At 43.8% G+C, this 25,790-nt stretch overlaps 1 protein-coding gene across 3 annotated transcripts in view; it reads left to right on the top strand.

Annotated features, from left to right (window-relative positions):
• The first annotated feature begins 7,534 nt into the window (after positions 1 to 7,534).
• GLCCI1 (glucocorticoid induced 1) overlaps positions 7,535 to 25,790 on the top strand; it is a 115,639-nt gene continuing 97,383 nt past the window's right edge. For all 3 annotated transcript variants that reach the window (XM_050938629.1, XM_050938630.1, XM_050938631.1), the window contains exon 1: positions 7,535 to 8,299. In XM_050938629.1, coding sequence (XP_050794586.1) covers positions 7,783 to 8,299 — 517 coding nt within the window. In that variant the 5' untranslated portion in view covers positions 7,535 to 7,782. The remainder of the gene's footprint in view (positions 8,300 to 25,790) is intronic.

A 25,790-nucleotide genomic window follows, 5' to 3' on the forward strand; every position in this document is an offset into this window, starting at 1 on the left:
CCCGGAAAAAAAAGCTCTTAGGCAGTCCCTTGTCAGTTTTACACATCCCTGTACTTTTTACCAAGACAATAGGGTTTAGCCAGGATTAGAAAGAAGGGCACGACCCGATGCTCACAGGGCTACGTTCTCTTGATTGGACAAACTGCACTCAGCACCAGGATTAGAAGCAAGGGGTACAAAAGTGGTGTTAAGCTGCTTTTACATTCTCTCGGTCTGGGGCTGTTCTAATATAAGCCCAATTGCAAGTGACCACCAGGGGCCATTTTGATAGGCTGAGCTGTGGGGATGCCCCAGCAAACCAACTTTCCTCTAGAAATACTCCCAGTGTTGGGGGCCAGGGCCCTGACCCACTTTTAGCCCAGTGGGTAGAGCAGTCACCTGGAACATGGGAGATCCAGATTCAGTTCCCCCCTCTGCCTGAGAGGGGATGAGAGATGGAGAATGATCCTGTAGCCTGATTGTTACAAAATCCCTTCAGAAACCCAGGGTTCAGCCCTGGCTCCAGTGACTCAACTCTTTAATTATTTACACACAGCAGAAGACCTACATCAGAATATCCCATAGTCTAGTCGTTAGAGCACTCTCCTGGGAGGCAGGAGACCCCCTATACAAATCCTTTCTCCGCCTCTGGCAGAGAGGGGGTAAGTTAACCTGGATCTCCCACATCCCAGGCAAGTGCTCTAATCACTGGGCTAAAGGTTATAAGGTGGGTAACACCACTACCATGTCCTCCTCAATCCAGATTTTGAATGGAGCCCAATCCAGTAGACAGCATCTAGCACACATATGGAATCAGGCCCTGCATGCAACTTAGGCAGCTTGAATGCATATTTTTCCCCAGTTCGAGAATCTCTCTGGGGCTTGAGTGGAGATATGTATCCAGATTCATAGAGGGAGGCAGCAGTGCCTATGTCCAGGGGCAGAAACTTAGACACTTAGGAACTTTACCTTTGAAAACGTGGGCATTGAGTGAGTTTAGATGCCTACAACATTCAATGGGAGTTTTGTGGCTCACAGTGTGTCACAGAGTGGGGGGGAGTTAGGGCCCTGCACCCCCCACTTTCTGCGATTCACTGTGACTTTTAGCCAGCCAGTAAAACAGAAGGTTTATTAGACAGGAACACAGTCCCAAGCAGGGCTTGTAGGTACAACCAGGACCCCTCAGCCAGGTCCCTTTGGGGGGCAAGAATCGTAGACCCCAGACTTGAGGTTCCCTGCCTCTTCCCAGCCAGCCCCAGACTGAAACCAAAAACCCCTCCAGCAGGCTCTCTCCCCCTCCTTCTCTCTCCTTTCCCTTTGTCCAGCTTTCCGGGCAAAGGTGTTGACATGCCCCACCCCTTTCCTGGCTCAGATTACAGGCTTAGGTACCATCCCTCACCTAAAGTCATCCCCTGCTCTCCCATCCCCCATGCAGACAGTCCCAGTAAAACTAAACGGCATTCCCAGGTCAATCCACCCCGCTCCCTACTGCATCACACAGTGGAGCCAAAACTGGGACTTTAAGCACTTAAACCTGAGACTTAGGTGCCTAAGCTTGGGGTTTAGATGCCTAAATACCTTTGTGGATCTGGGCCCAAGTCAGCTTAGGTGCCTACAAGGTTAGGTGGTAGTTGAGGGGGGATTTTGTGACTCACAGGGGAGCCTAAAACTGGGACTTAGGTGCCTAAGTACATTTGTGAATCTGGGCCTGAGAGTCTCTGGGCCAAGCAGAGATTCCCTTAGCACAAGGGAAATCTTCAAAGGGCTGGATCTATAGTCTTTACATCTCTTTTGCACTGCCAGATCAGTCCAAAGCGACCTTAATGCAGCCAAGACTTTGGTGCACACAATCCATACAGTGTGCATGCCATCACAGAGTTCTAAAACTGAGACACAAACTTCTCTAAGTTTATGCATGGATCTCCCACTGATGTCGATTAAAAGCATTCCAATGTCTGGGTCAAAGTCATCATGATTTGAAGACTAGCTCATGGCCTAGTTTGACCTTTGTCCTCATAAAGGTCATATTTACTTATTTCTTGCAGTGTGTTAATGTAGGATATTTGCACAGCTGTAAACATACACACCTTGAACAATTCCACAGAAGCTAATTGATTACTGTGTATAAGTTAAAATTTTTAAAGTAGGATACTTCACTCTTTGATGCTGTGCTTAATTTGTACATATGGAAGACAGCTAGTCTCTCTCTCTCTCTCTATATATATATATAAAATCTATTAATTTGTGGAGTACTCTCTATGGGTATTAATTTCTCCATCACTAGAGAAATTTCATACTCTACAGGATACTGAAGGGAACAATCCAGGTTTGGGACAGTAGGGTAGACAAGACATCTTTTCCAGCTAGAATGTCTTTGATTCTCCTTGCTGCCAATGCAGGCAGTTGTAAGAAATTAATTTTATAAGTTTGTAAAAATAAAACTGATAATACCTGAATGACTTTTGACCCCTGGACTGGCATGTTGAGTCTCCAGTGTTAGAACTTTGTCACTAGTGTGGTGGTGTTTATCACACTTTTGCTGAAGAAGTTAGAAGTGGCTGGAAGATGGTAGAGTAATAATAGGAAAAGTGAACCTTGACTTGTATAAACACAAGTATAAAACTTGATCTTTGTAATACCTCTGCTGATTCATTCTATAATGTTTATATATTCATATTTATACTAGAAAATAACACTTCTGAAGCTGTCATCTCATCTTCATCTACACACACAATTTTTCCTGTGTAACTGAAGACAAAAAAGAGCTCTTTGATAGTTGCTCCAATATTAATGGGTTCTTTAGGTGCCGGGGAACACTTAAGCATCATGCCACCATTCATTAAGACTGAGGAGGATTCTAATGACTAATTAAATTAATGTAATTTTAAAATGGAGATTGTAAAAAAAAATTTTAGCTATACATTTGTAACAAAAAATATGGTTAAATTATTTTTTACTACTGGCTTGTTTATAATCTAAGAACATATTTGCCTACCAAAGTGCAACCCCCACCATGAATGACTTAACTCTCCCCTAAAGCCCTTCCCCACTCATGCGCTGTCCTCTTTTTCCACATTATTGATTACTTTTTCAACAAGAAGAATGGCAAGATCAGATATGAAAACCCCCCTCCTACTTTTCCTTTTACTTGCCTGTCCCCTCTCCTCCTTCCCCTTATCGCTGACACTGAGGCATTTAACCTGTTTTTCTCCTCTAACAATGCCACCTTTCCCACTGATTCCATCATCTCATCTCCTTCCCACCTCCCATACTCTTCTTTACTCTACTCTCATAAGGTCACTTCCCATCACAATAGGATAGGGAGTAATCATAGTGTGCTTCTAACAATCCCAGAGTTGATCCACTGCCCTCTCCCATTACTATCTCTTCTTTTTCTGTCCCTTCACTTCTAAATTCAAAGAATGTGCCATCTACAAACATCTCAAGCTCCTCCTTCATCAACTCCATCTTTAGTCTATTCCTATCTGGTTTCTGCTGTCTTCACTCCACTGAAACTGCTTTCACCAAGATCTCTCTGACCAAATCTCTGGCCTGTATTCCATCGTCAGACTCAAACTCTCCATAGTCTTTGACACCAGTGATCATACTCTCACTCTGAAATCTTCTTGTTCCTTGACATATGCAAATCTGTCTGCTCTTAGTTCTTCTACCTTTCTGATCCCTTCAACATCTCTTTCAGCAGGGTTCCTTCTCCCAGCTTTCACTTTTCATGGCATTTCCATTGGGCTCTATCCTTGGATCTCTTCCCTTTCCCCTTGTGTCCTTTCTCTAGATGATCTCATTTGTTTACATGGCTTCCACTGTTATCTCCACACTGATGACTCACAAAGCTAACCCAAAACTCCCAACCAATTGGAGGAGAGTGCAGATCTCTTTTCATCAACATAGCTCCCATTTGCTGAGGGTTTCTACTTCAGATATTTCCTCAGTCAGAAAAAAGAAAAACTCTACCTTTACTCCATCATGGACTTTAGGAAATTGAATAATTACATCAAGAAGTTCAAATTCTGCATGCTGACAAAGTGTCTCTATTATTCTTACCCTTTCCCCCAAGACCATTTCAAGGCTCTTAAAATGCATGATTTAAAATCTCAGTCAGACCAGCTCAGTAAAAATATTTTCACTTCATATCTCAGACCTCAAGGAGACCACGTATGCACATATCTGGCTGATTGGCTGGTTCAGGCTTGCACATGACAAGCCATGGAGGAATTTCTGATAGTACCATGTACCCCTTCTGACCCTAATACTATGGGTAATTGGGGGGAAATATCCAGAAAATATATTTAACTGGAACAATCCTGGACAATAAAAGCTAAGACTTTAATGTCAAAGAAATGACTTGTGGATATTTCCTAAACAATATTCCTTCCTGAGGGAGAGCCCAAAACCTGCATCATCAGGTTTACTCTTAAGATTAACAGATTTCATGGTCTCCTCCATGTGACACCTTATGCTTAACTACAGATGAGACCATTACTACATTGATTGGCAGTGAATAACACTCCACCTGTGGAGGATGTGGCAGTACTTGATCACAGTCATGTTCCTATTACACTGATATAAAGATCGTATTTATGCCTTTATATCAATCTCATTGATTCCACTGCTGGTCAGAAAATTAGTTCTTCAAGTGTACTATCCCTGCACTAGGATTCACACTATGCATCTGCCTTCCCTAGAAAACTATTTCTAGTAACCTAAGATTTAAAAGAAGGAATTGAGGTAGTTAGATCCGTACTGCTCTTTTATAGCCTTGGCTCAGAGTGCTTGGAGGGCTCTTGTGCAGCTCCAGTGGACACAACTTTCTAGAAAGATTCTGAAGCTCAGCAATACTAGAGGTATCTATCTCATATGTGTACATATGCAAAGGCATTACAATCAAACAACTTAGTTGCTGGTAACTAACCTTTATCAGGTCTTTCCCTTGTTTGCTGATAGATATTGTTTTCTGGCACTTGAAGTTTTACTTTACAATACACAGGCTACCTTTGCTATCATTTCTTTACTATATTGCATGCCAATTAAAAATAATCTGTAACATAGTCCATAGTGCCATCCACATTCTACACGATCACAGAAGTTAGAAATGGAAAAAACTTATTCCTCCAGTTAGTCTTCCCTCAGTCAATGAAGAATTGTGCCCTACAGTTTATTCTCCAGTGCTTTGTTCAGTTGGTATTAAATGACTCAAGCAACAAGGTTCCCACCTCTCCCCTTGGGAGATACTAAAACATACAGTTCCCCTCCCTTGTCTCTTTTAACAATGCCTAACATTTTCATTCTATTTAGTTTTGAAATGTAAGAAAAGGAAATTCACATACTAAAATCTAGTTTTAAATGCAATTAAGGTTGTGATGTGAATGCACAAAAGCAAGGAAGCACACAGTTAAAGCAGAAAGATAGCATATGTGTTAGTCACAATGTGGTGCCATCTCTGTGTTACATTTTTGAGTGAACTGTACATTCCTTTGTTTTTCCTGGTTTGTACCTTAATGTTAAGTAAGTGCACTTTTATTGTATAAAAATTAGTATTAAGGTAAGTTTTATTGCTATCACACTAACAAACCACATTTACAAATAAATATTTGTTCCACAAACTAATGTGTTACCTGACTGGAAATAATCATTGTCTTCCATTATTTTTTTCTCAGTATTAGGACTTTGTCTTCTAGTCCTTAACCTGTTATGTGTATTGAATTTCTCAAAATGGAACATGCTTGTTAAAAATACATAACTTCAAGATCAGCAAGAGGTAAAACACTCTTTAAAATAGTAACATATGAAAAGTCTTTTTCATACCACAATACCTCTTTGACAGCAGAGCACTCTTGGGCTTAAAGCACAAACATTAGTGCAGCCACATATGAAGTGAAGACAGCGTGTTCATTGACTAAGGTTTGCTCTACACTACAGACTTATTTGGTTTAACTATGGTGCTCAGGGTGTGGAATATCTACACCCAAGTGATGCACTATTACTAACCTAACCCCTGGTGTAAACCGTGCTATATTGATGAGCATTCCTGTTGACATAGCTATTGCCTCTTGGGGAAGTGAAGTACCAACACCAATGGGTGCATCTTCGCTAATGCTACAGTGATCCAGCTGAATTGGTGCAGCTCTGCTGTTGAAGCACTGTATGTATAGTTAAGCACTAAGCCTATGTCCATATTGCTGCTAGCTCTCATCTAGCCAGGGCAAGTATAAATAGCAGTGTAGCTGCAGATCACTGATAGCAGCAGTGGAGGCACAGTTGAGCTGGGCTGAGGATAAGGCCACCTGAAACTGGTGCTATTGCAGCAATGCTGCTATGTATACTTGTGCTGGGTGGATGAGAGCAAACGTGACTAGTTGTATAGGAGCAGGGCAATTACATCCCTACATTATAGTGGAGACTCTCCATGACCACGATTTGGCTAAGTCTAATGTGACTCAGTAGCATCCCTTTTAGGTAGCTAAGGAGTGGTATGGACACACTTTAGGATCATAGATTCATATATTATGAAGCCAGCAGGGAGCACCGCTCTGACCTCCTGCAAAATACAGGCCAGAGAACTTCCCTGCATTAATTCCTGTTTACACTACAGCATATATTTTAGTAAAACTGCTAGTCTTCATTTAAAAATTGTCTGTGGCAGAGAATCAATGGAGTTCTGTGCCAGAGGGCGGCTGTAACACAAGACTGTAGCGGGGGGATGTAAAGCAGGATAAATGGGGAGGCAAAAGTAGCCCCAGGCAAAAGGAGAAGAAAAAAAATCCAGATCTGCCTTTCAACTGAGTTTCTGTTCAGGTGCAAATTTAAAAGGAGGAAACGGGGGTGCAGCTAGATTAGAGGCCTGGGCGGGTACAGAAAAGAGGGCCTATAAAACCCATCTTAATGGCAAGGAACGAGCCACCCATTTCTCACTGGCTCAGGGGCCATAACGGCCTCACGTGTAATGCCGACGGGAGCCTGCTCACTTGACAACGGCCCACGTCATGTACGCGGAGTAGTATAGAGCCCCAGCAGCACCCCGGGAACAGTCGGGCTACTCTCCCTGAGTAGCTGCGGCACCGGCCCTCACGCAGCCCGCGCTCTCATGTGCCCGCTCGGCGCCCTCGCCAGCTCTCCCTGCGCGCTGTGGCCGCAGAGGTAACAAAGACACGGAGCCATCGGACGGGCCTGCCCGGAGGCGCGAGGAGGTGGCCTAGTCACACAGCAGGGGTAACGGCCCGCCCCAGCGCTGCACGCGCCCCGGGCCTGAGGCAGCCTGCTCCCCCCGTAACACAACCGCGACCTCCTCGCTAACCCACCCCACCACCGGGCAACTTAATCCGCCCAGACCACGGCTGCCAGCTCCCCACAGCCCAGCGCCGCTCCCCCTACCCCCCTCCCATCAAAAGGGACCTCTGATTGGTGGACAGTGCTGCCCTTCATGTGCCATAGCCAATCAGGCTAGGGCTAACGGAGGCAGAGTACCCAATGGGCGCGCTACTTGCCGCCCTTGCCCGTCGCTGCCGGGCGGCTGAGGCTACGAGTTGCCATTCGGGGGTAGGCAGGGCGGCGAAGAGAGCGGGTGGCGGTTATTGCGGCTCGCGAGGGTAGGCGCACGGGGCTTGCGGGCAGCGCTATATGATGTGAACGGGGCTCCGCAGCGCGCCCGACGGGCGGCGATGGCCAGAGCCTGGCGCGGGAGCAGCCGCCGTCGCCGATAGGAAGCGCCGGGGATAGCCGGGCGGCGCAGAGAGTCGGTCGGGCCGTGAAGCGCTTGTCCCGTCCCCGCCCCCCGGCGGCGGGTGCATGTGGGGAACCGGCCGGGGGCAGCGCACGGAGCCCCGGCCGGGACTTGCGACCTCCCTGCCCGCCATGTCCTCCTCGTCCAGCTCCTCGCAGACCCCGCCCGGGCACCACCCGCCGCAGAGGATGAGGCGCGGCGCCGCCGGGTCACCCACCGCGGCCAACGGCGCCGCCGGCAACGGTGCGGGGGGAGGCGCCGCCAGCAGCGCCGGGACCAGCCGGCTGCTGCAGCCCATCCGAGCCACCGTGCCCTACCAGCTCTTGCGGGGCAGCCAGCACAGCCCGACCCGCTCCCCTTCCGCCTCGGTGGGGAGCAACACCGGGCCGGCGGGCGGCGGAGGGGGCCGCGGCAGCAGCCCGCCCAGCCCGACGCCGCCGGTGGCAGTGGCTGTCCCCCCGGGAAGCGGCGTGGCGGACCCGGGGAGGGTGAAGGGCAGGCAACGGCGCTCGCCAGAGAGCGGTGGCAGCAGGAGGAGCAGCTCACCTGAGAGACGGAGCCCCAGCTCCCCGGTGTACAGAGGTAAAACACCCGGGGCGGAGAGAGACCAGGGGGGCCGAGGCCGAAACACCATCTCCTGCGCCTTCCCCTCCAGAGGAGGGCGTGTGAACCCCGAAATACCCCCCACCCGAGAGAGGGACAGGGAGGGTTGAATCACCTTCTCTGATCTACTGCAAAGAGACGAGCCATGAAATAACCCCCCAGGAGACTCGTCTCAAACCTGAAAATACCCCCATGATGAGTTTCCCCAGAAAGACGGGGAGTGAGCCCCGAAATACCCCTTCTCCCTACTTCCCAAAGAAAGATTGGGGCTGAGATCTGACCTCAAAAGAAATTCTATATCATCTCCCTCAAAAGGGAGCAACTGGGGGGGGATGAGCCCTGAAATGTCATGTCCCTTTTCAAGGGAGAGTGAGAAATCAAGCTTTAACGTACCCTTGGCAGAGAGAGATTGGGGTTTGGGGCTAAAATACCTCTCTGTGCTCCCAAATAGAGTGATAAGGACAGGCCTGTAAAATACACCCGCATACATGCACACAAAAGAAGGTGCTAAGAAGGCCTGAAAGGATCACTCTCCCATACAAGAGGAGGTACAAATACAACATATAAAGTATCTCTCTCTCACACACACTCACACACTCTCTCTCTCTCTCTCTCTCTCCCTCATCCTTGCAAAGAGGGTTGAACACAGGCTTTGATATACAAACACACTTGATGAGGTATAGATAGGTGCTCTAAAATATCCTACCTTAGTGCACATGGGTGTAAAACACACCTTATGAATGCATCTTGCCGTATATGCCTGGAGATAATGAAAAGCCCTAGAATATCCCACTACCACCCCTATATATCTGCGCACACACACGTGAATTGAGATGGCACAGATATAAGCTCTAAAGCAACGCCTTCCCTCTCCATGGTATTTTAAAACAAAACCAAATCCTTAAGCCCTACACACACACCCTCCCCCATTTTTAACTTTAAGGTTAAAATGTGAATTTTAAAATTCTCCTGTACGCATCAAAACAAAACACAGAGTTCTAATATAGTCTCAAGAAATGCTGGAAACAAACCGCCAGACTTAAAAAAACATAAAATGCCTCAAAGAAAGAAATTAGAAAAATGATAGAAACCTTAAAAACCACAACCTAAAATACAGCCTAAAAAGCTTTACAATAAGTACAGACTCATTATCAGCAGCTCTGACATAACCTGCTTCATGTTGTCTGTTGAATTATTAAAGGTGTTAAAGTGACTGTGGCCATCTTAGTCCCGCCCTCACTTCAGCAGTTGAATGAATCAGACTGAATGCACTTTGTATGTTACCATGCTGCAGTTATCAGGTATCACACATCACCTCTTCATGGGAACATTTTATATGGTTCAGCACCCCCTGCACCTCTCCCTGAGTGTCTCAATCTTTATAATTTGCCACAGAAATTAACATAAATATGTTTTGGTTGTCAACATGTTTTGTAGCAGTGGAATCAGTTCCCTTACTCCCCCTACCCCCCCAATCGCTACTAGATTTGTGGTGAATTCTTGAAGTCTATTGTTGTGTTTGTGACTTGAGCTGATCTGTCTATTCAAAGAGTCCTATATACAGGCAACTCACTATGTAAGTATATAAACATATGACTAATAATATTAATGTATGGAGTTGGTATACTGTATACAGTATTTACCCTTATAGCGAAGACTAAATGCTTTCCATCACATCTTAGTATTTATGCCAACATTATGCAATAGATCTATGAACTTTATTTGGAAAGAGATTTGTAGAGTTACTGGGTTTTGCATGCTTTCAAATGGAAACAGTCCTTAGCAATTTTGCTTCAGTCAAGTTGTATTTAAAAGACAGAGGTTCATTTGTTCCCTTAACTCTAGGAATTTGTATATATTTTTTCTTATTGAGCTTCCTTTTTCTCCCCTTTAGAGACATACAAGTGTACAGTGTTACTCTGAATTCTGGGAAATCAAATGGGAGGTCAGCCAAAACAAAACAGACTTGATGCATATAATTAAGCGTGAACATTAAAGCTGATGACAAATAATATTATAAATCGGTTCCCAGGTCTAACTTTGTGATAAGGATTGTAATGTTGCAGTGTGTGAGGGTCTGCACTTCAAATGGAGCGTGGGATGTGGGTAATTACCTGTGGTTGGAGAGAAGTACTGCAGAGCTGTTAAATATTTCATTAATGTATTATGTGGGTTTTTTTAATAAATACATTTTTGGTTGAGTAAAATTTTAATTTTACAAAGTGACATACATGTTTGGAACTGTAAGTTGTTGTCTTTGTCTTAATAGTTCAGACCTATAAATTAGTACTGAATGACTTCTCCATCATTAAACTTGCTTGAGCCTGCCTTATGGTAAACTATGTTAGCAGCAGATAAAATTTTGATGCTGTTTTGTGTGTATACTATGTAAAATTATAAGTAATCCATCAAGATATCTGTCCATAATCTGTATGCACCCCAAGGAATTTGTGTCCCCCCTGCTGCCCTTCAGGTCCAGCGAGCTGCTGTTGCAGAAACTGACATCCTACAGCAGATCATGAATGAATGAAAACAACGTGATCACCCTAATAATGACGACTATTGCACACAACGGCAGCTTTATTTTACAGAAATACAGGCACCATTTTCTAGAAGACTAGAGTGATAAAGACTGTTTTTATAGTTTTGTGAATTAAAAAGTAAAAAACCAAAAACATTTACAAAATCTGGAGCATGGATGAGGTACCACACAGCATGAGTTTGCCTCATTTCTTTGATCTACTCTGTTCTGGATCTTTAGTGCATAATATACATGAAGTAAAAATCAGTGGTAGTTTGTATGGTGGTGTCTACGGAGATTATAGAATGGTGTTGGAGTACTACTGCAGTCATAGTGGCGGGCTTAAACACTTCTTGTCATCAAATATGGACCATCTTACTACAGATGGTTGCACAGTTTACTCCTTTGGCTATTATTAGCCTCTTAATCATGCCTGAGTATGACATAAGTCTTAATGAAACTATTACATTTTGTGTCATACTCTTAAAGCATTTCCACTTTTGATGTAAACTGAAAGTTCCCACTGTTGGCATAATCCTATTTTTTGCAATGCAGAGACCGTTTTAGTTCTGGCTGTGCAGACTGACTTGCATTGTTTCAGGAGCATGCTGGTGTGGGAGACTGGCTATGCTTTTGACAGAAAAGACTTTTTTCTATACCTAAAACACCTGGTGTTTTTCTCAGTTCCTTTCAGTATAGATGCTTTGAATGTGATCCCCCCTCTAGACCATCTTGTGTGAAATACTCCAGTATTATGAGTGGGTTTCCTGAGATTTACTCTTTTAAAAAAATAAAAAACCATATTCTGTAAAACTACTTTGGGTTTGAGCCTTTTAGGGGTCAAGGCAACTGCTGTTGCTGCAGACACTGACATCACTACTGCATGAATGAAAATGGCATGCTCCATTTCTTCCTCCCGTCATCCTCTTCACACACCCTCCTTTCTAGGATGTTCAATATGCTATTTATATTTCTAAAATAAGATAGCTTTTTTATGTTAAGTCTTAAATCTAAACATGCCATAAAAATAACTTTGGTAGGAAAACTGTTTTAAAAATGCTATCAGCATTTCTGTATGATCAATATTGAAATTGCATGGCTGAGAACTTTAAAGTTTTGTATACCTTCATCAAATTAGCCCCCCTCCAAAAACAAAAAACAAAAACCTCCTGTCCCACCCCAAAACACTGAGTAAATGTACTTTTTTGGGGGGTATATTAGAATAATCTTGGAAATGTGCTAGTTGAACTTAAGATGAGAAAAGGAAAATACTACGTCATTAAGGTGTATGTTTTTTTGTTTTTTTTTATAGCCCAAACCAGTGTTTTAGAAAATGGGTATAAAGCCCTATGGCTTGTTGAATGTAAGAATAACCCAGTTTTGTGGGGCGAGGAATGTATGCCTCAGCCTGTTTAATGCAGAAATTGGTTGATATATAAGGCAACATGACTAGCAACAGAAGACAGTTCAGTAGAAATGATGGCTTGAATACTATTGCAGTAAGATGTCAGTTGAGTGAACAAAATAGATGTTGCAGTCTTTGTTCTGGTGGGGGGGTGTACATGGAGGGCTGGGGGAAGCTACCAGAATTCCCTCTAGTTGAATAAGTTTAGATCTTTTTTGCAGGGAGGCAAAGACAGTAGTTCATATTAAAAACTTTCTGAATTTATAGAATCTCACTTCCCCTGAGGTCATAATATTATAGCTGCCGTTCAAATACAGACTAGTTTTGTAGAATTTTTGCCTGTTTTCAGATTGAACATTTTGCATTCAGAAGAAATGCCCTAATTTGAGTATGTTAATTACAGTGGTATCTGCTAGTGTTACAATTATCAGAAACATTCTCTTATATGGTTTGTAATGTAAATCTTTTTTTCCTGAAATTTCCAAAGTCAGAGTTAGCTGTAGGGACAACTTTCAAAAATATTTTAATTGATTTAGCTGTTTAGGGAATTAAGCACTTTTAATATTTTTATAAACAACTCCTGGAGGTTTGCCAACGCTAATAAGAGAAAGAAATAGCCAGGTGCTCCAGAGGAATAAATGTGTCTTATCATTTACTACTTCAGAAGAGTGCTGTTTTGCCTATGCACATATGAAGCTTTTGGTATTTAAAAAATTAAAATAAAAAAACCTTCAAAAAGTTAAACTATTTGCATGTCTTCTGGATTAAAGGCATCGAACAGTTTGACACAATAGGAGTTTATACCAAGGGTCCTGCTGTACCAAAAATCAAGACCCCTCCTTTATCTCTAACAAATTAAATATAAGGAAATATTTTTTTAATGAAACTTCCTACTCTGAGTTGACCAGCGTGCATGCACAATTGCAGCATTCTCTTTTGTGGCTGCAACAATTCTCTCTCCCTCCTCCTTTACCCTACCCTCACCCTTAAAAATTGCTTTAGTTGAAGTATAATCCATAACACAGGTAACTAAGTCACTTTGGACTAAATTTGAAACAGATCCCATGAGGTGAAAGGCTGTTTAGATAGATCAAGGGTCTGGTGATCGTCTCCTTTGATAAGGATGTTTATTAGGTGTGCTGTGTTAATCAGCTTGTTTGTGCTATTAAACAGGTTCTTAAAAGGTTTTTTTCAGATCCTATGGCATAGAAAAATGGAAAGATTTAGGTTTTTCTTCTGAACTTGCAGGTGTTGCAGCAGCTCACAAACATGTAAAGAAAGTAGTATTTTTGTTCAGTGAGGATACCACTATAAAAGAACTCCACTTTTGGTTGTACTTACAGTGATTTATATTTTCAAGTCACTATATTAACTTTAAACTTCACCCCCATAAAGTAAGCCAGTATTATAATACATATGGGGAAACTGAAATATAAGTTAACTTGTCAACATCCACAGAACAAGTCAGTAGCAGAAGTGGAATTAGGATTCTGAAGTTTCTGGTTTCCATTCTTGCCCTTTGCTGTATTCCATACAGACAAAAGCTGCACATTAAACTGCAAAAGAAAAGATGGAAAGAATGTATATAGTAGAATTATATGAAGAAGCCAACATGTTCAAAATATGGGTTGGTACATTAACAGTATAGCAGAGTTCAGCAACCCACTGAACTTAGTAATGCATTAGGAAACTAGGAAGTAAACATTATACTGCCTTCTGCTATTGAAGTTTGAGTGGTTTGATAGGTGTTGTTGCCATCAGTCGTTGATGGCTATCAGTTTTCTAAGCAACAGTTTCATTTTACTTGGACTTGGAAAAGCTAGCCTTAACACTGCATCTATCATGTTGCAAAGTATATGCATGTGATGTTTGAGACATTAAGCAAACATTAAAAGTGCAAGCAAACAGTCAAGGTATATCTCAGATTAGGTTGTATTTATTTTCTAAAATATGTGCTCTAGGAATTATTTTGGGGAAATTCTATGGCCTATTTTATACTGGAGGTTAAGAGGATCACAATGGTCCCTTCTGGCCTTAGAATCTCTGAATATGTTAAACAGGGTGGATTTGATTTAAATCGCTAATCAGGAAGACTTGATTTAATCATGGTTTTCTACATAAAAATGCAATCTTGTTGGTTGGTACAACCTTTAATACATATTCATCAGAACTCAGAGATGTAGGTTTCACTTTTAGAAGGTACACACAATACATTTTTAAACAGTGACTTATTTTGAAAACTTTTCAGATTAGTTTTACAGTTATATCAGAAAATGAGTGATTGTTTGCTTATTTCATTTACCAAAGGTAATTGAAGCAGATATTTATGAAGTCATTGGGAGGTGAACTATCTCTAATTCAACAGGTTAATCATTAATATTTGGAGGATTTTCTTGCCATGCAGTATTAGGAAGAGAACATCATGAGACAGACATTAAGTATTCTAGATTTTTTTCTAGACAGACATACAATATTTTAAGACAAAAGCATATGTTCCTCGCTTCTCACATTTATCTCCAGACTTCTTCTCCTTGTCCAGATCTATTTCACCTCCAACAATCTTCTATTCATTGAACTTTTTGAAACTTTGCACTTTTAGAGAGAGATAAGGGATTGACTCTGGTGTACACAAATTTGCAAAGGGACAATAGAGTTGAAGTCTGTTATGTCTCAGCTGTATATATTTATTTAAAAAACATTTTTGCTGTTAACAAGCATGTTACCTCCGGAGATACAAACCCACAGTTTGAGAACTGCAAAACTAAGCATCTCTGATAGTATCTTCTAGACTGAGCACTAAGTCCCATTGGTTAGATAGAAAGATTGACCTAAATAATCTATACAGAAGCCTGTGGAGCACCCTAAGATTGGATCTCTAATCCATGAACTATTGGAACTCCTTTACAAAACTTTTTAAACATTACATGAATATATTGTCTCATACTATAGAATTAGAATTTATAATCCCTATTCCATGATTAGATATATTAGAGCTATAATGTATCTTAATTAAAACTGTCTTTTTAGGTAGATTTTTTTTTTTCCTCAAAAAGCATTTTATCAAAAAAATCCAATTTTTAAATCTGTTTTTAATAAAATCATTGATTTTTATCCACCCTGATGTTAAACCTATTTTCATTATTACCCCAGCTCAATACTAGTCTCTTCATAGTGCAGTTGTGGTTAAGTTTCAGTTTGAAGTGATTGGTCATGTCTACACATGGTAAAACAGCAACTAGCCTTGACTATACAATGATTTTAATACGTTAGCTAATGCGTTTAAAATACATCTTTTCCTACTGAATACAAGGTCATTATGGTAAGGGCATGCTAACTGGATGTTTCTGCTAAAATAGTGATTGATGTAAATTAAAATGTTGACATTTAAATAGCCATTGTTAGGTTTTAGTGTTAACACATTATCGAAATGAATTAGGGTAGTTCTTATTTCTCAGAGCTACTGTTTCATGTATTCCCTCACACGTATTCCCCAACCAATTCTTGGGTAGAGTCAATGAGAATGAAGAATAAGGGAGGTTTATCACTGTAATCCTTAAATCTCTGGAAGAAATTCTCCTAGTTCTACTGCTGATAGTATTGCCCTTCCCTCCCTCTTCCAGTGTTGGCAATTTCCCAGGAAAAACTAGTTTAGAACAGGGCGCCAGTAAATACCAGTTTAAACTGGGAAACATAATTGCATCAGTGTCCAGCAAGTTCAGCAAGCGTAGATCATAGCTTTTCAAACTTGGAATACATCTATTCAAAACTGAGATATATGCTTGGTCTAGCTACTACATCAGAGTTGGTCTTCTGTTACAGAATGCTGCATGGTCAAATATGTCTGGTCTGGTGGTAAGCATGCTTCTGACTTCTTCATGCTTCAAGTCTAAAACTCTACATTATTTTTTAATATAATTGAATATTTTTGATTTTTGTTTTTACAGTACTGGAAACTGTAATATGAGTCATGACGTGTATAATTTCCTTGTAAAAAATACCAAACCAAAATGTATACAGACATTCTGATCTCCAGGATTTCAATTATATATTAATATTACACCCGCTACAGATTTGCTTTTTATTTATATGACCCTAAATTAATCTACGAATGTACTGCCTTATGTAACACAATTTAAATGTTTAACAGAAACAAAGTGTAATTTGGAGTGCATTAACTAAACAGTTTTAAAAATAGAAAAGCCCGAAACAGGGACTAACTAGGCTTTGCGGCATGGTAGAAACTGATTATGCCTGGTAAAAACCATATTTGGTAAATACCATGGTATCGCCTGCCCTCTTCTCTTTCCCACATCTGCCTTTCTCTGGCTGTCAGTCTTCCTCTTGCCTCTCCTGTTACCTTGCCTCCGTGTACCTTCCACATTCTTCTGCATATACACTCTTTCCTCTGCCCTTCCCCCATGTTCCTCTGCTTCTCACAATGCCACTCCCAGTATAGCATATTGGGGCCACCATCTTCCCGAGAACAGTGTGGTTTCTCTTCTGTTGGAACAATGGGAGGTGGTGGCCAGCATTGCTAAAGACAAACTAAACTTACTTCTGAAATAATGGCCATCTTAACCAAGTGGTCTCATTCCTATTGAGAACATCAGGAGATGGTGGCCATTTTGAAAGATGTCATTTCATCATGCATTTCTCTGAAGTTTATTCTCAGGTCTGACCGATAAACTTTCTGCAGTGAAGAATAACAAAAAGATTATTAATTGCTTTTTAAAAACTGTCCATTCTTACAGTTACTCAAGATTCAACACTCAGGTAATCTAAATTTTAAATTACCTTATTTTTAAATTATGCCCTTTGAATTTTATATGTTAAATACCACACTGAAAAGCCACCTCCGTGTAGAGAAAAACAGGGATTTATGCCCCATTTTAAGATCTTTTTTTTTTTTTCAGAATGCATCTTAAACTGGAGTCATGACCAGCTGTTCCATAATAAATACTGAAGTTTGGGAGAGCACATACTTCAATATCCATGTGTGCTCTTCCTGAATACAGAGTTTGGCTATCTAAACCATAACATCATATGAAATTTAAAAAAACAAAAACCTTGAAAATCACAAATTACATGAGAAAATAATTTTTGAAGCTTTCAGTAGTATTGGATCTATACTTTATATTAGCCAGATTAAATGATATGCTAAATATTCCAGTACTTTGTTTACAAATAGATTGTTGCATGTGACCATATGATGAACTGTAACATGGTAACTGCTTATAGGAAATTTTATTTTCTCCAATTATTACAGATTTGGTAATGGGTTAAGACCCATTTGCAGATACTGAGTAATTATACTATTTATTTTTTTGGTTTGTCATTCTCCATTTGATGCTAGTCTTTGCAATGCCGTCACTGTAGTCTCATCCATACTACTCCAGTGACAGTATTCCCAGTGAGAAGATGAACGTATTTTGCTGGTATTCATATGAATGCTAAATGACCAAGTGAACTGCATTGTGTCAGTTCCACTGTGGGTTTCTAATATAATTAAATGATTAAAAACCTTGGCTAATGCAGAGTGAAAGTGGCCCAGTGATAGCATGTGTCCTCCTAGAACACTGAGTTCTGCAAAACTCAAACTTCTGACAAGCAGGAAATACAAAGTTAAGGTAAACACCACTCAGTCTTAACTCTGGTCCCCACCTAAAGCTAGTAATAACTACTGCCAATTATCTCAGTTCACTACTGCTGCGTTCATTGTATTAAGTGTAGCTGAATTGAATGGTGGAAGAATAAGGTGCAACAGATTGGAAGATCTGTGAGTGTGATATGAGGTACATATTGCACCTTGGCATTCAAGTCTGGATCATTTCAATACAGAATTGTGTAGGTTCTGTTAGTAGCAGGGCACTGGGGTTATCTTGCAATGAGTATTGTCAGTACGGAGGTGGGATATGAGAGCAGTATGTGGATTTGATGATGGGTAAGAGGAAGTATAGTTGTGGATGGTATTCTTTGAGGAAGTATGAAGGGGTTGTCAAAGGGAATGAGGTAGTGATTAATTTTACAAGTAAGGTATTCTGTCAGCAAGTAGGCTCAGTTTGAGGGTAGGCCAAATGAAGGTAGCACCTGTCTATTGCAGTGAAAAAGCAGAGTGGGAATGTTATGGGCATATTGGGGCATCGCTCAAAGAGGGCAGAGTTAAGGTTTCATGGGCATTTCATATGTATTTCCTGGTTTCATATGTATTTCCTGGTTTTCAGAAGTTTGAGTTTTGCTGTACTCAGCATTCTAAAAGGGCACAAGCTATCACTGGGTAACCTTAACACTACATTAATGTTTTTGCCATTAATTTCCTAGGCTTTTGTAAACAGGAAGTTATGTTTGCTGATGGGAATTAAGACAGCTGCAGACCTCACCTTGGTTTGCAGTTGATATGCTATCATGGCTAGGTAATAATCAAAAGACCTAGCTTTTGTATGCTGCTTTTCATCAGTAGATCTCAAAGAACTTTGTATCGTTATCCCCATTTAACAGATAGGAAACTGAGGTATAGGGGCGGTATGGCTTGTCCAAGATCCACCAGGCCAGTGGCAGAGCTATGAATAGTCCAAGTCCAGTGTTTTTTCCACTTGGCCACACGGTTGCTATATGATGTCTCAGTGCTTCTCTCTCTCTTTCCCGCCTCCCGCCCCCCCCCCCAATTGATTATAGTAGAATAGGGATAATCGTCATACTTTGAAATGTTTTCGATGTGTAGTTACTAACAGACTTTTAGATGAGATTTCTCGCTGGCCCCATGTCCCAAAAATTTGATAGTTTTTTATTAGATAGTTGTTACAGTAACTTCATGCATGTGAGAGAAGACTGGTGTGTGTTTCTTTTTCTCCATACTCTGCACCACCATTCCTTGCAATATGTAGTGTATGCGGCCTTCCCCCATTTCCAGCTCCCCCTCCCCTTCCTATTCTATTAAGCCATTAGTTGGCACTATAGAAACCATTGAAACCATTAACGTGATAACTTGTTCCTTCCTGTTTTCTGGCCTATGTTGCTGCTTACACCTGTCACAGGCAGTAGCTTACTGGAAGGCCATACACTACCTTGATTATGTAGCCAGAGCTGCACACTGAGCTGGACCTCTCACTGCCTACTACCCATCTCAAGTTGGGATTCCTATCTTTGAGGCTTCCCCAGCCATATCCTAGGTCCACCCAGTCTGTCTCCCTCTTTCTCCCCCCCCCACCCCCCACTGTCCCAGAGTGATTTTTATCTTATTCATTTTCTGGGTTTATGGTGTTTAAACTTGTGTTGCCTTGATTCTCCCCACCCAGATACCAGCTAATATGGCGGGGCAGGGAGAGACTCATACACTCCAAGGAGAGCAGGATATCCCAGAGCAGGCAGGGAAGAAGGTTCAGGCCAGTGCTGAGGGTAGTACTCCCTGAGATCCCAGCACACACAGTGAAGGGGGAAATTCAGGGCTAATATTGGAGCAGGGAAGTGGGGCGGCAATATCCTCTGCTACCACTCACATTGTCCAGCCTCTCCCTTCTCCCCTCCTACTTCCCCAATCTCTCATCTGTCCCCTACCTCTTATTCTGATTTAACTCCCTCCTCTTAACACCCCTATGCCTAGTGAAAGATCCTAGATCCTCTCCACTGTTCCTTCCTACTCTTGCATCCCAATCATCTCTCCCAGTTAGTATTCACATTTATAATCTTTTCTTTTCACAGATAGTTTCAGTTTCTGCTATATTTGAATTACCTTTCTCCAAAATAAATAAAACCCTAGCACCTTGACAAAAGCAGGTTTTTCTCCCAAATGTTGACAATTCAGTCTCAGATTTCTGCCCACGCTGGGATTCAGACTTTGAAGTTGCAGGCTCAGGAAGTTGTTAAATGGTCCATTCATTTCATAAGAACATATGAATGATTATATGGAGTGAGACCAGTAGTCCATCTAGCCCAGTAACTTGTTTTCCAACAGCATCCAATGCCAGAGACTTCAGAAGGAATGAACAGAACAGGGAAAATTATTGAGTGATTCATTCCCTGCCATCCAGTCCCAGCATCTGGCAGTCAGAGGCTTAGAGACACCCAGAGCATGGGATTGTGTCCATGACCATCTTGGCTAATAGCCACTGATAGACCTATTCTCCATGGATTTATCTAATTCTTTTTTGAACCCAGTGATGCTTTTGGCCTTCACAACATCCCTGGCAACAAGTTCTGCAGGTTGACAGTGCACTGTGTGAAGAAGTACTTCCTTATGTTTGTTTTAAACCACCTCATTTCAACAGGTGACTCCTGACTCTCTTGTGTTTATTTGAAAGGATAAATAACATTTCCATATTCACTTCCTCCACATCATTCATGATTTTATAGACATCTATCATATCCCTCTTAGTTGTCCCTCTTCCAAGATGAACAGTACCAGTCTTTAATCTCTCCTCATACGGAAGCTGTTCCATACCCCTAATAATTTTTGTTGCCCTTCTTCTGTATCTTTTCCAATTCTAAGATCTTTTTGAGATGAGGTGACCAGAACTGCACACAGTATTCAAAGTATGAGAGTACCATGGATGTATATAGTGGCATTATGATGTTTACTATCTTATTTCTATCCTGTTCCTAACATTTTGTTAGCTTTTGTGACTCGCTGCAAAATGAGCAGATGATTTCAAGGAACTATCCACCGTGACCCCAGTGGTAACAGCTAATGTAGAGCCAGTCATTTTGTATGTACAGTTGGGATTATGTTTTCCTTTATGCAAATCAAATCTTAGATTGATATTTCAAAGGGATTACCTGATCGAGGTAAATAAAATCTGAAACACCAGTGCTGAGCTGGTGAACTGCTCAGTTCATGTCAGTTACTGTTTCCTTCCTCTCCCCACCCCACCCCCAAATTTTGGAGTGTTTGAGGGTATCACTTGCTGTACACTAGAACGGGTGGAGAACCAACGGTCCATCGGCTGGATCTCGCCTGCTGCTTTATTTCATCTGGCCCACGGCAAGTCTCCGTGTCATGGGCTGGAAGCCCCAAGCCTTGGCACTGCCCACGGGGCTGGAGCCGCAAGCACTGGCTCGCCTTGCTGAGGGGGGAAGCTGGAGTTGCCAGACCATTAAGAGTCCATTCGTCTCTGTGCAGCTCTCAGAAGTGACCAGTATGTCCCTGCAGCCCTTAGGAGCAGGGGCAATCGGGGAAACTTGGTGCACTGCCCCAGCGCCAGCTCTGCAGTTCCCATCAGTTGGGAACTGCGGCCAGTGGGAGCTGTGGACAATACGCACAGTGCAGAGCCTCCTGGTCCTTTTCACCTAGGGACTGGACATGGGGGCCACTTGTGGAAGCAGTTCAGAGCCAGGGCACACAGGGAGTCTGCTTAGCTCCACTGCACTGCCGACAGAGAACCCCAACCCTCTGTCCCAGCCCTGAGCCCCCTCCTGCACCCCAAACCCCTCAGCCCCGGCCCCACCCCAGAGCCCACTCCCTCAGCTGGAGCCCTCACCACCCCCACATCCCAGTCCTCTGCCTGGATCCCCCTACTGCACCCATAGCCCCTCATTTCTGGAACCACAAGTGCCAGCTTGCCCTGCTATGGGGGGAAGCCCCAAGCCTCCTCCCCCCGGGCTGTGTGTCACCCATGACTGATTTTTTTTCTTCTACCCCCTGTGGGTCAGTGGCCTCGATAGGAAAAAAGGTTCCCCACCTTTGCACTAGAAAATTAGATCAACCCAGCTACATCACTCAGGAGAGTGAAAAAAACCACACACACTGAGCAGCATAGGTAAGCCGATCCAAGTCCCTGGGTAGACAGCACTAGGTTTACAGAAAAATTCTTTCCTACGCATAGCTCCTGTTCCTTGAGAAGGTGGATTAACTACAGTAATAGGAGAACCTACCTCTGCCAGTGGGTGAGATTCTGTAGTTAATCCACCTTTACTGTAGTTAATCCGTCTCTCTGAGAGCTAGGCAGAGGAAATAATTCTTCTGTTGACCTAGTGCTCTCTACTCAGGGACTCTAGGTCAGCTTAACTATGGCGCTCAGTGCGCGTGGCTTTTTCATGCTCCTGAGTACTGTAACTGCATCAGCCTAACTCTTCACTGTGGACCTCACATCTTTCTAAACTCATGCATAGGCATGTAGGATACTGGGAAAGACTGTTCCATTGGAGGAATATTCTATGTTGTCCAGTTCATGTAGTATGGTTTGAGATGCAGGAGCAGGCCCTATGGCAGGAGATCTTGAGTGAAAGCTATGAAGACAACTGAGACTTCTGGGAGAACCCTACTATATCATTCTTGACCAATTTGCAGAGACCACTCCTCCCCACACACCCTGCTTTTCTGAATCACTCTTCTAGTATTGAAGAAAGTAGAGAGGATGGCGAGGTATGCCATCCCACACAAAAAACTGGGAACAATAAACTAGTTATTAGGGCATGGTGACCCACAGCAGCACTTAGGAATGACAGTCCAATATTTATGGCATGATAACCCACAGTGGCAGCTGTTGATAACAGTCGAATATTTTTAGATAAAATAGGAAATCCTCATTCCTCTGTTACATCTTCCCTGGGAGCATGAGTAGGGCTATACAGCTATAATTCATCTAGGGCAGCTGGAGACCAATTATTTAAAGTCAGCCTCTCTTCTGTGACTGTATACGCTGTATACTATACAATACTCCATAAAATGACTTCGCTTCATTATGTACAATATACAATTCAGAAGTTACGTTCTTAATTCAGTTCTGTTGTTTACATTGAGAGCTGTGATAAGGCTCAACAATTCAGAATAAATCAACATAACCACGAAAGCTCATGCTCCAAAACGTCTGTTAGTCTATAAGGTGCCACAGGACTCTTTGCTGCTTCAACATAACCTACTTCCCAACTTCAACATTTGGTACTTTGAACTGACCAAGCCTTTAACTGATCTCAGTGTGCCTATGTACTCAATGCCTGCAGTATCCAGTGTGGCAAGTAAGTGAAATGCGCAAAGTTTGAAATGATTTGCTTCTGGGGATTTAATGTGATATTTACAATACTTTATCCTTGACCTATAATATTAGGTTAAGTTTCTTTTACAGTTGTTCTCACCGTAACATAGTTTGTACTGCCAGTAGTTCAGCAGCTAAGAAGCAGATCAATTGTCTTAATAGAATTAATTTTCTTCTTTGAGGAAATAGAGTTTTTCAGTTTATCAATTCATTTAAAGTAATTTTTTAAAAAGTAAATGTTTTAAATAATGTATTGTCTTTCACACCAGCATACAACTTGAGTTAACAATGTTAGTCCTACAGTGTATGTGGCTAGCACCCAAGATTAGCAACCATGAAAATTTACATACCCTCCTGAGTTGGCTCGATATCGGCCACCATTAACAATTCATGTACACAGATTACTGACACTACTTTCTACAGATGTTTCAAGAATATACATTCTTCTTCGAGTGATTGCTCATATCCATTCCAGGTAGGTGTGCGCGGCGCGCGTGCACGTTTGCCGGAAACTTTTTTACCCTAGCAACTCCAGTGGGCCGGCAGGCCGCCCCCTAGAGTGGCGCCACTATGGCACTTGATATATACCTCTGCCGGCCCGCCCGCTCCTCAGTTCCTTCTTACCACCGTGTCAGTTGCTGGAACTGTGGAGTGCGGCTTGCTGTCCTCCATGTACCTAGCTCTCCTGTACACTGTTCGTAGTCGTAGTTGTAAATAGTTTTATAGACAGTTTGAAGTAGTATATTAGTTAGTTGTTTATTATATATAGTTGTTTAACTTGTTCGCGGGTGGGCTGTTGCCCTTCCCAGTGCCCGGCACGGGGCTCATGCCTGGTTCGCCGGGCTTCAAGCAGTGCTCGGCATGCAAGAAGCCGATGCCGACTAGCGATCCCCACGACGCGTGCCTTAAGTGCCTGGGGGAATCGCACATCAGTGAGAAGTGTCGTATATGCAAGGCCTTTAAGCCTCGCACAAAGAAGGAGAGGGATCAAAGACTCCGCGCTCTCCTAATGGAAGCGGCACTGACTCCAGCGCCGGCGGCGCAACCGGCCATTTCTACTCCAGCACCGGACCGCGCCGGCACCGGCAAGACTCCCCGGCACCGTCCATCCCTGGCACCGGGAGCAGATCCAAGACCCTCGACGTCTGCAACACCATCGAGGCAGGCTCGAGTGGAACGCCCGGCACCTACCTTGGCCGCAGCACCGCCTGCAGGGCTGCTGTCGACTCCGGGTCCGGAAGGTCCGTCGAGTCCAGCCCCTCCTAGCTCCCCCTTGAGATCAGGGGTCGAGCTGTTAGTCCCATCTACGCCGGAGACCTTTGCCTCGGCATGGGACTCGATAGCGCTCACGGAGCCATCGCAGTCTCAGACCACGGCACCCCCGGGACGGGTAACCTCCAGATGCAAACCGATGCTGAGAGCGCTGTCTCCGGAGTCCAGGCACCGATCGCCCCGGAGACGTGAATGCTTGCGCTCGGGGCGCCGCTCGCAGTCCCGGCACCGTTCTCCCTGGCGGTACCGGTCGCACTCGCGGCGCCGATCAGCATCTGCACAGTCCCGGTCTGGCTCCTCTTACCACCGGCACCGAGACTCTAGGAGCCGTTCACCTCGGCGTTCAGCTCCTCGGTCGACCTCCCGGCACCGAGCCGGTGGTAGGTCCCGATCCCAGTCGACCTCCCGGCACCGCGTTGGTGGCAGGTCCCGGTCCCCACTGCCGTCCCGGCACCGCGCTGAACGAAGATCGCAGTCCTGCTCTCGGCACCGACCTCGAGGCAGATCCCGATCCGGATCCCGACACCGACTACCACGCCGTTCCCGGTCCCGATCCCGGCACCGGTACAGGTCGCGGCACCGATCCTCGGCACCGAGGAGAGCGTCGGCGTCGGCATATGGAGAGGTCTATCAAACTGGCTCAGTGCCTCCATGGCCTTCAAGGGAACCATCCGTGTCCTCTCAGGCAGAGAGCGCCTATGTGTTGGGCCAGGACAGACACTCAGCCCTGTTTCAGGACCCTCCACCTCAGGACCGAGGGCCTCAACAGTGGGGGTTTTGGACCCCATGGGCGTACCGCCAAGCCCAGGGTCCACAACATATCACTCCCCGCCCTGCGGCGGAACGCAGGCCACCAGAGGCAACGGTGTCTAGACCCCCTCCCTCCCCGGAAGCAGAAGACAGGTCCAGCCACCAGGACCCAGAGCTCCCTCCAGTGACGGAGGTGCAGCCCCAGACAGAACCCCCCATGGACGCTCTGTTGCTGGGGGTTTCCTCGTCGTCTTCCCCGGATGAGGCAGTGGCGGGGACCTCGTCCTCCAGCCGTCCCCCTCTAGATCTTAGGGCACACCAGGACCTCCTCCGACGCGTGGCACAAAACCTGGACATTCAAGCAGAGGAGGTCTCTGAAATCGAGGACCCTGTGGTGAGCATCTTCTCCGCCGATGCGCCCACCAGAGTGGCCCTGCCTTTTATCAAGACTAGTCAGGCCAACGCCGCTACTATCTGGCAGTCACCGGCCTCCATCCCTCCGACCGCTCAAGGAGTGGAAAGGAAGTACATGGCCCCCTCGAAGGGCTATGAATACCT

This window comes from Gopherus flavomarginatus, chromosome 2 (genome assembly GCF_025201925.1).
Source record: "Gopherus flavomarginatus isolate rGopFla2 chromosome 2, rGopFla2.mat.asm, whole genome shotgun sequence".
In the NCBI taxonomy this organism is placed as follows: Eukaryota; Metazoa; Chordata; order Testudines; family Testudinidae; genus Gopherus; species Gopherus flavomarginatus.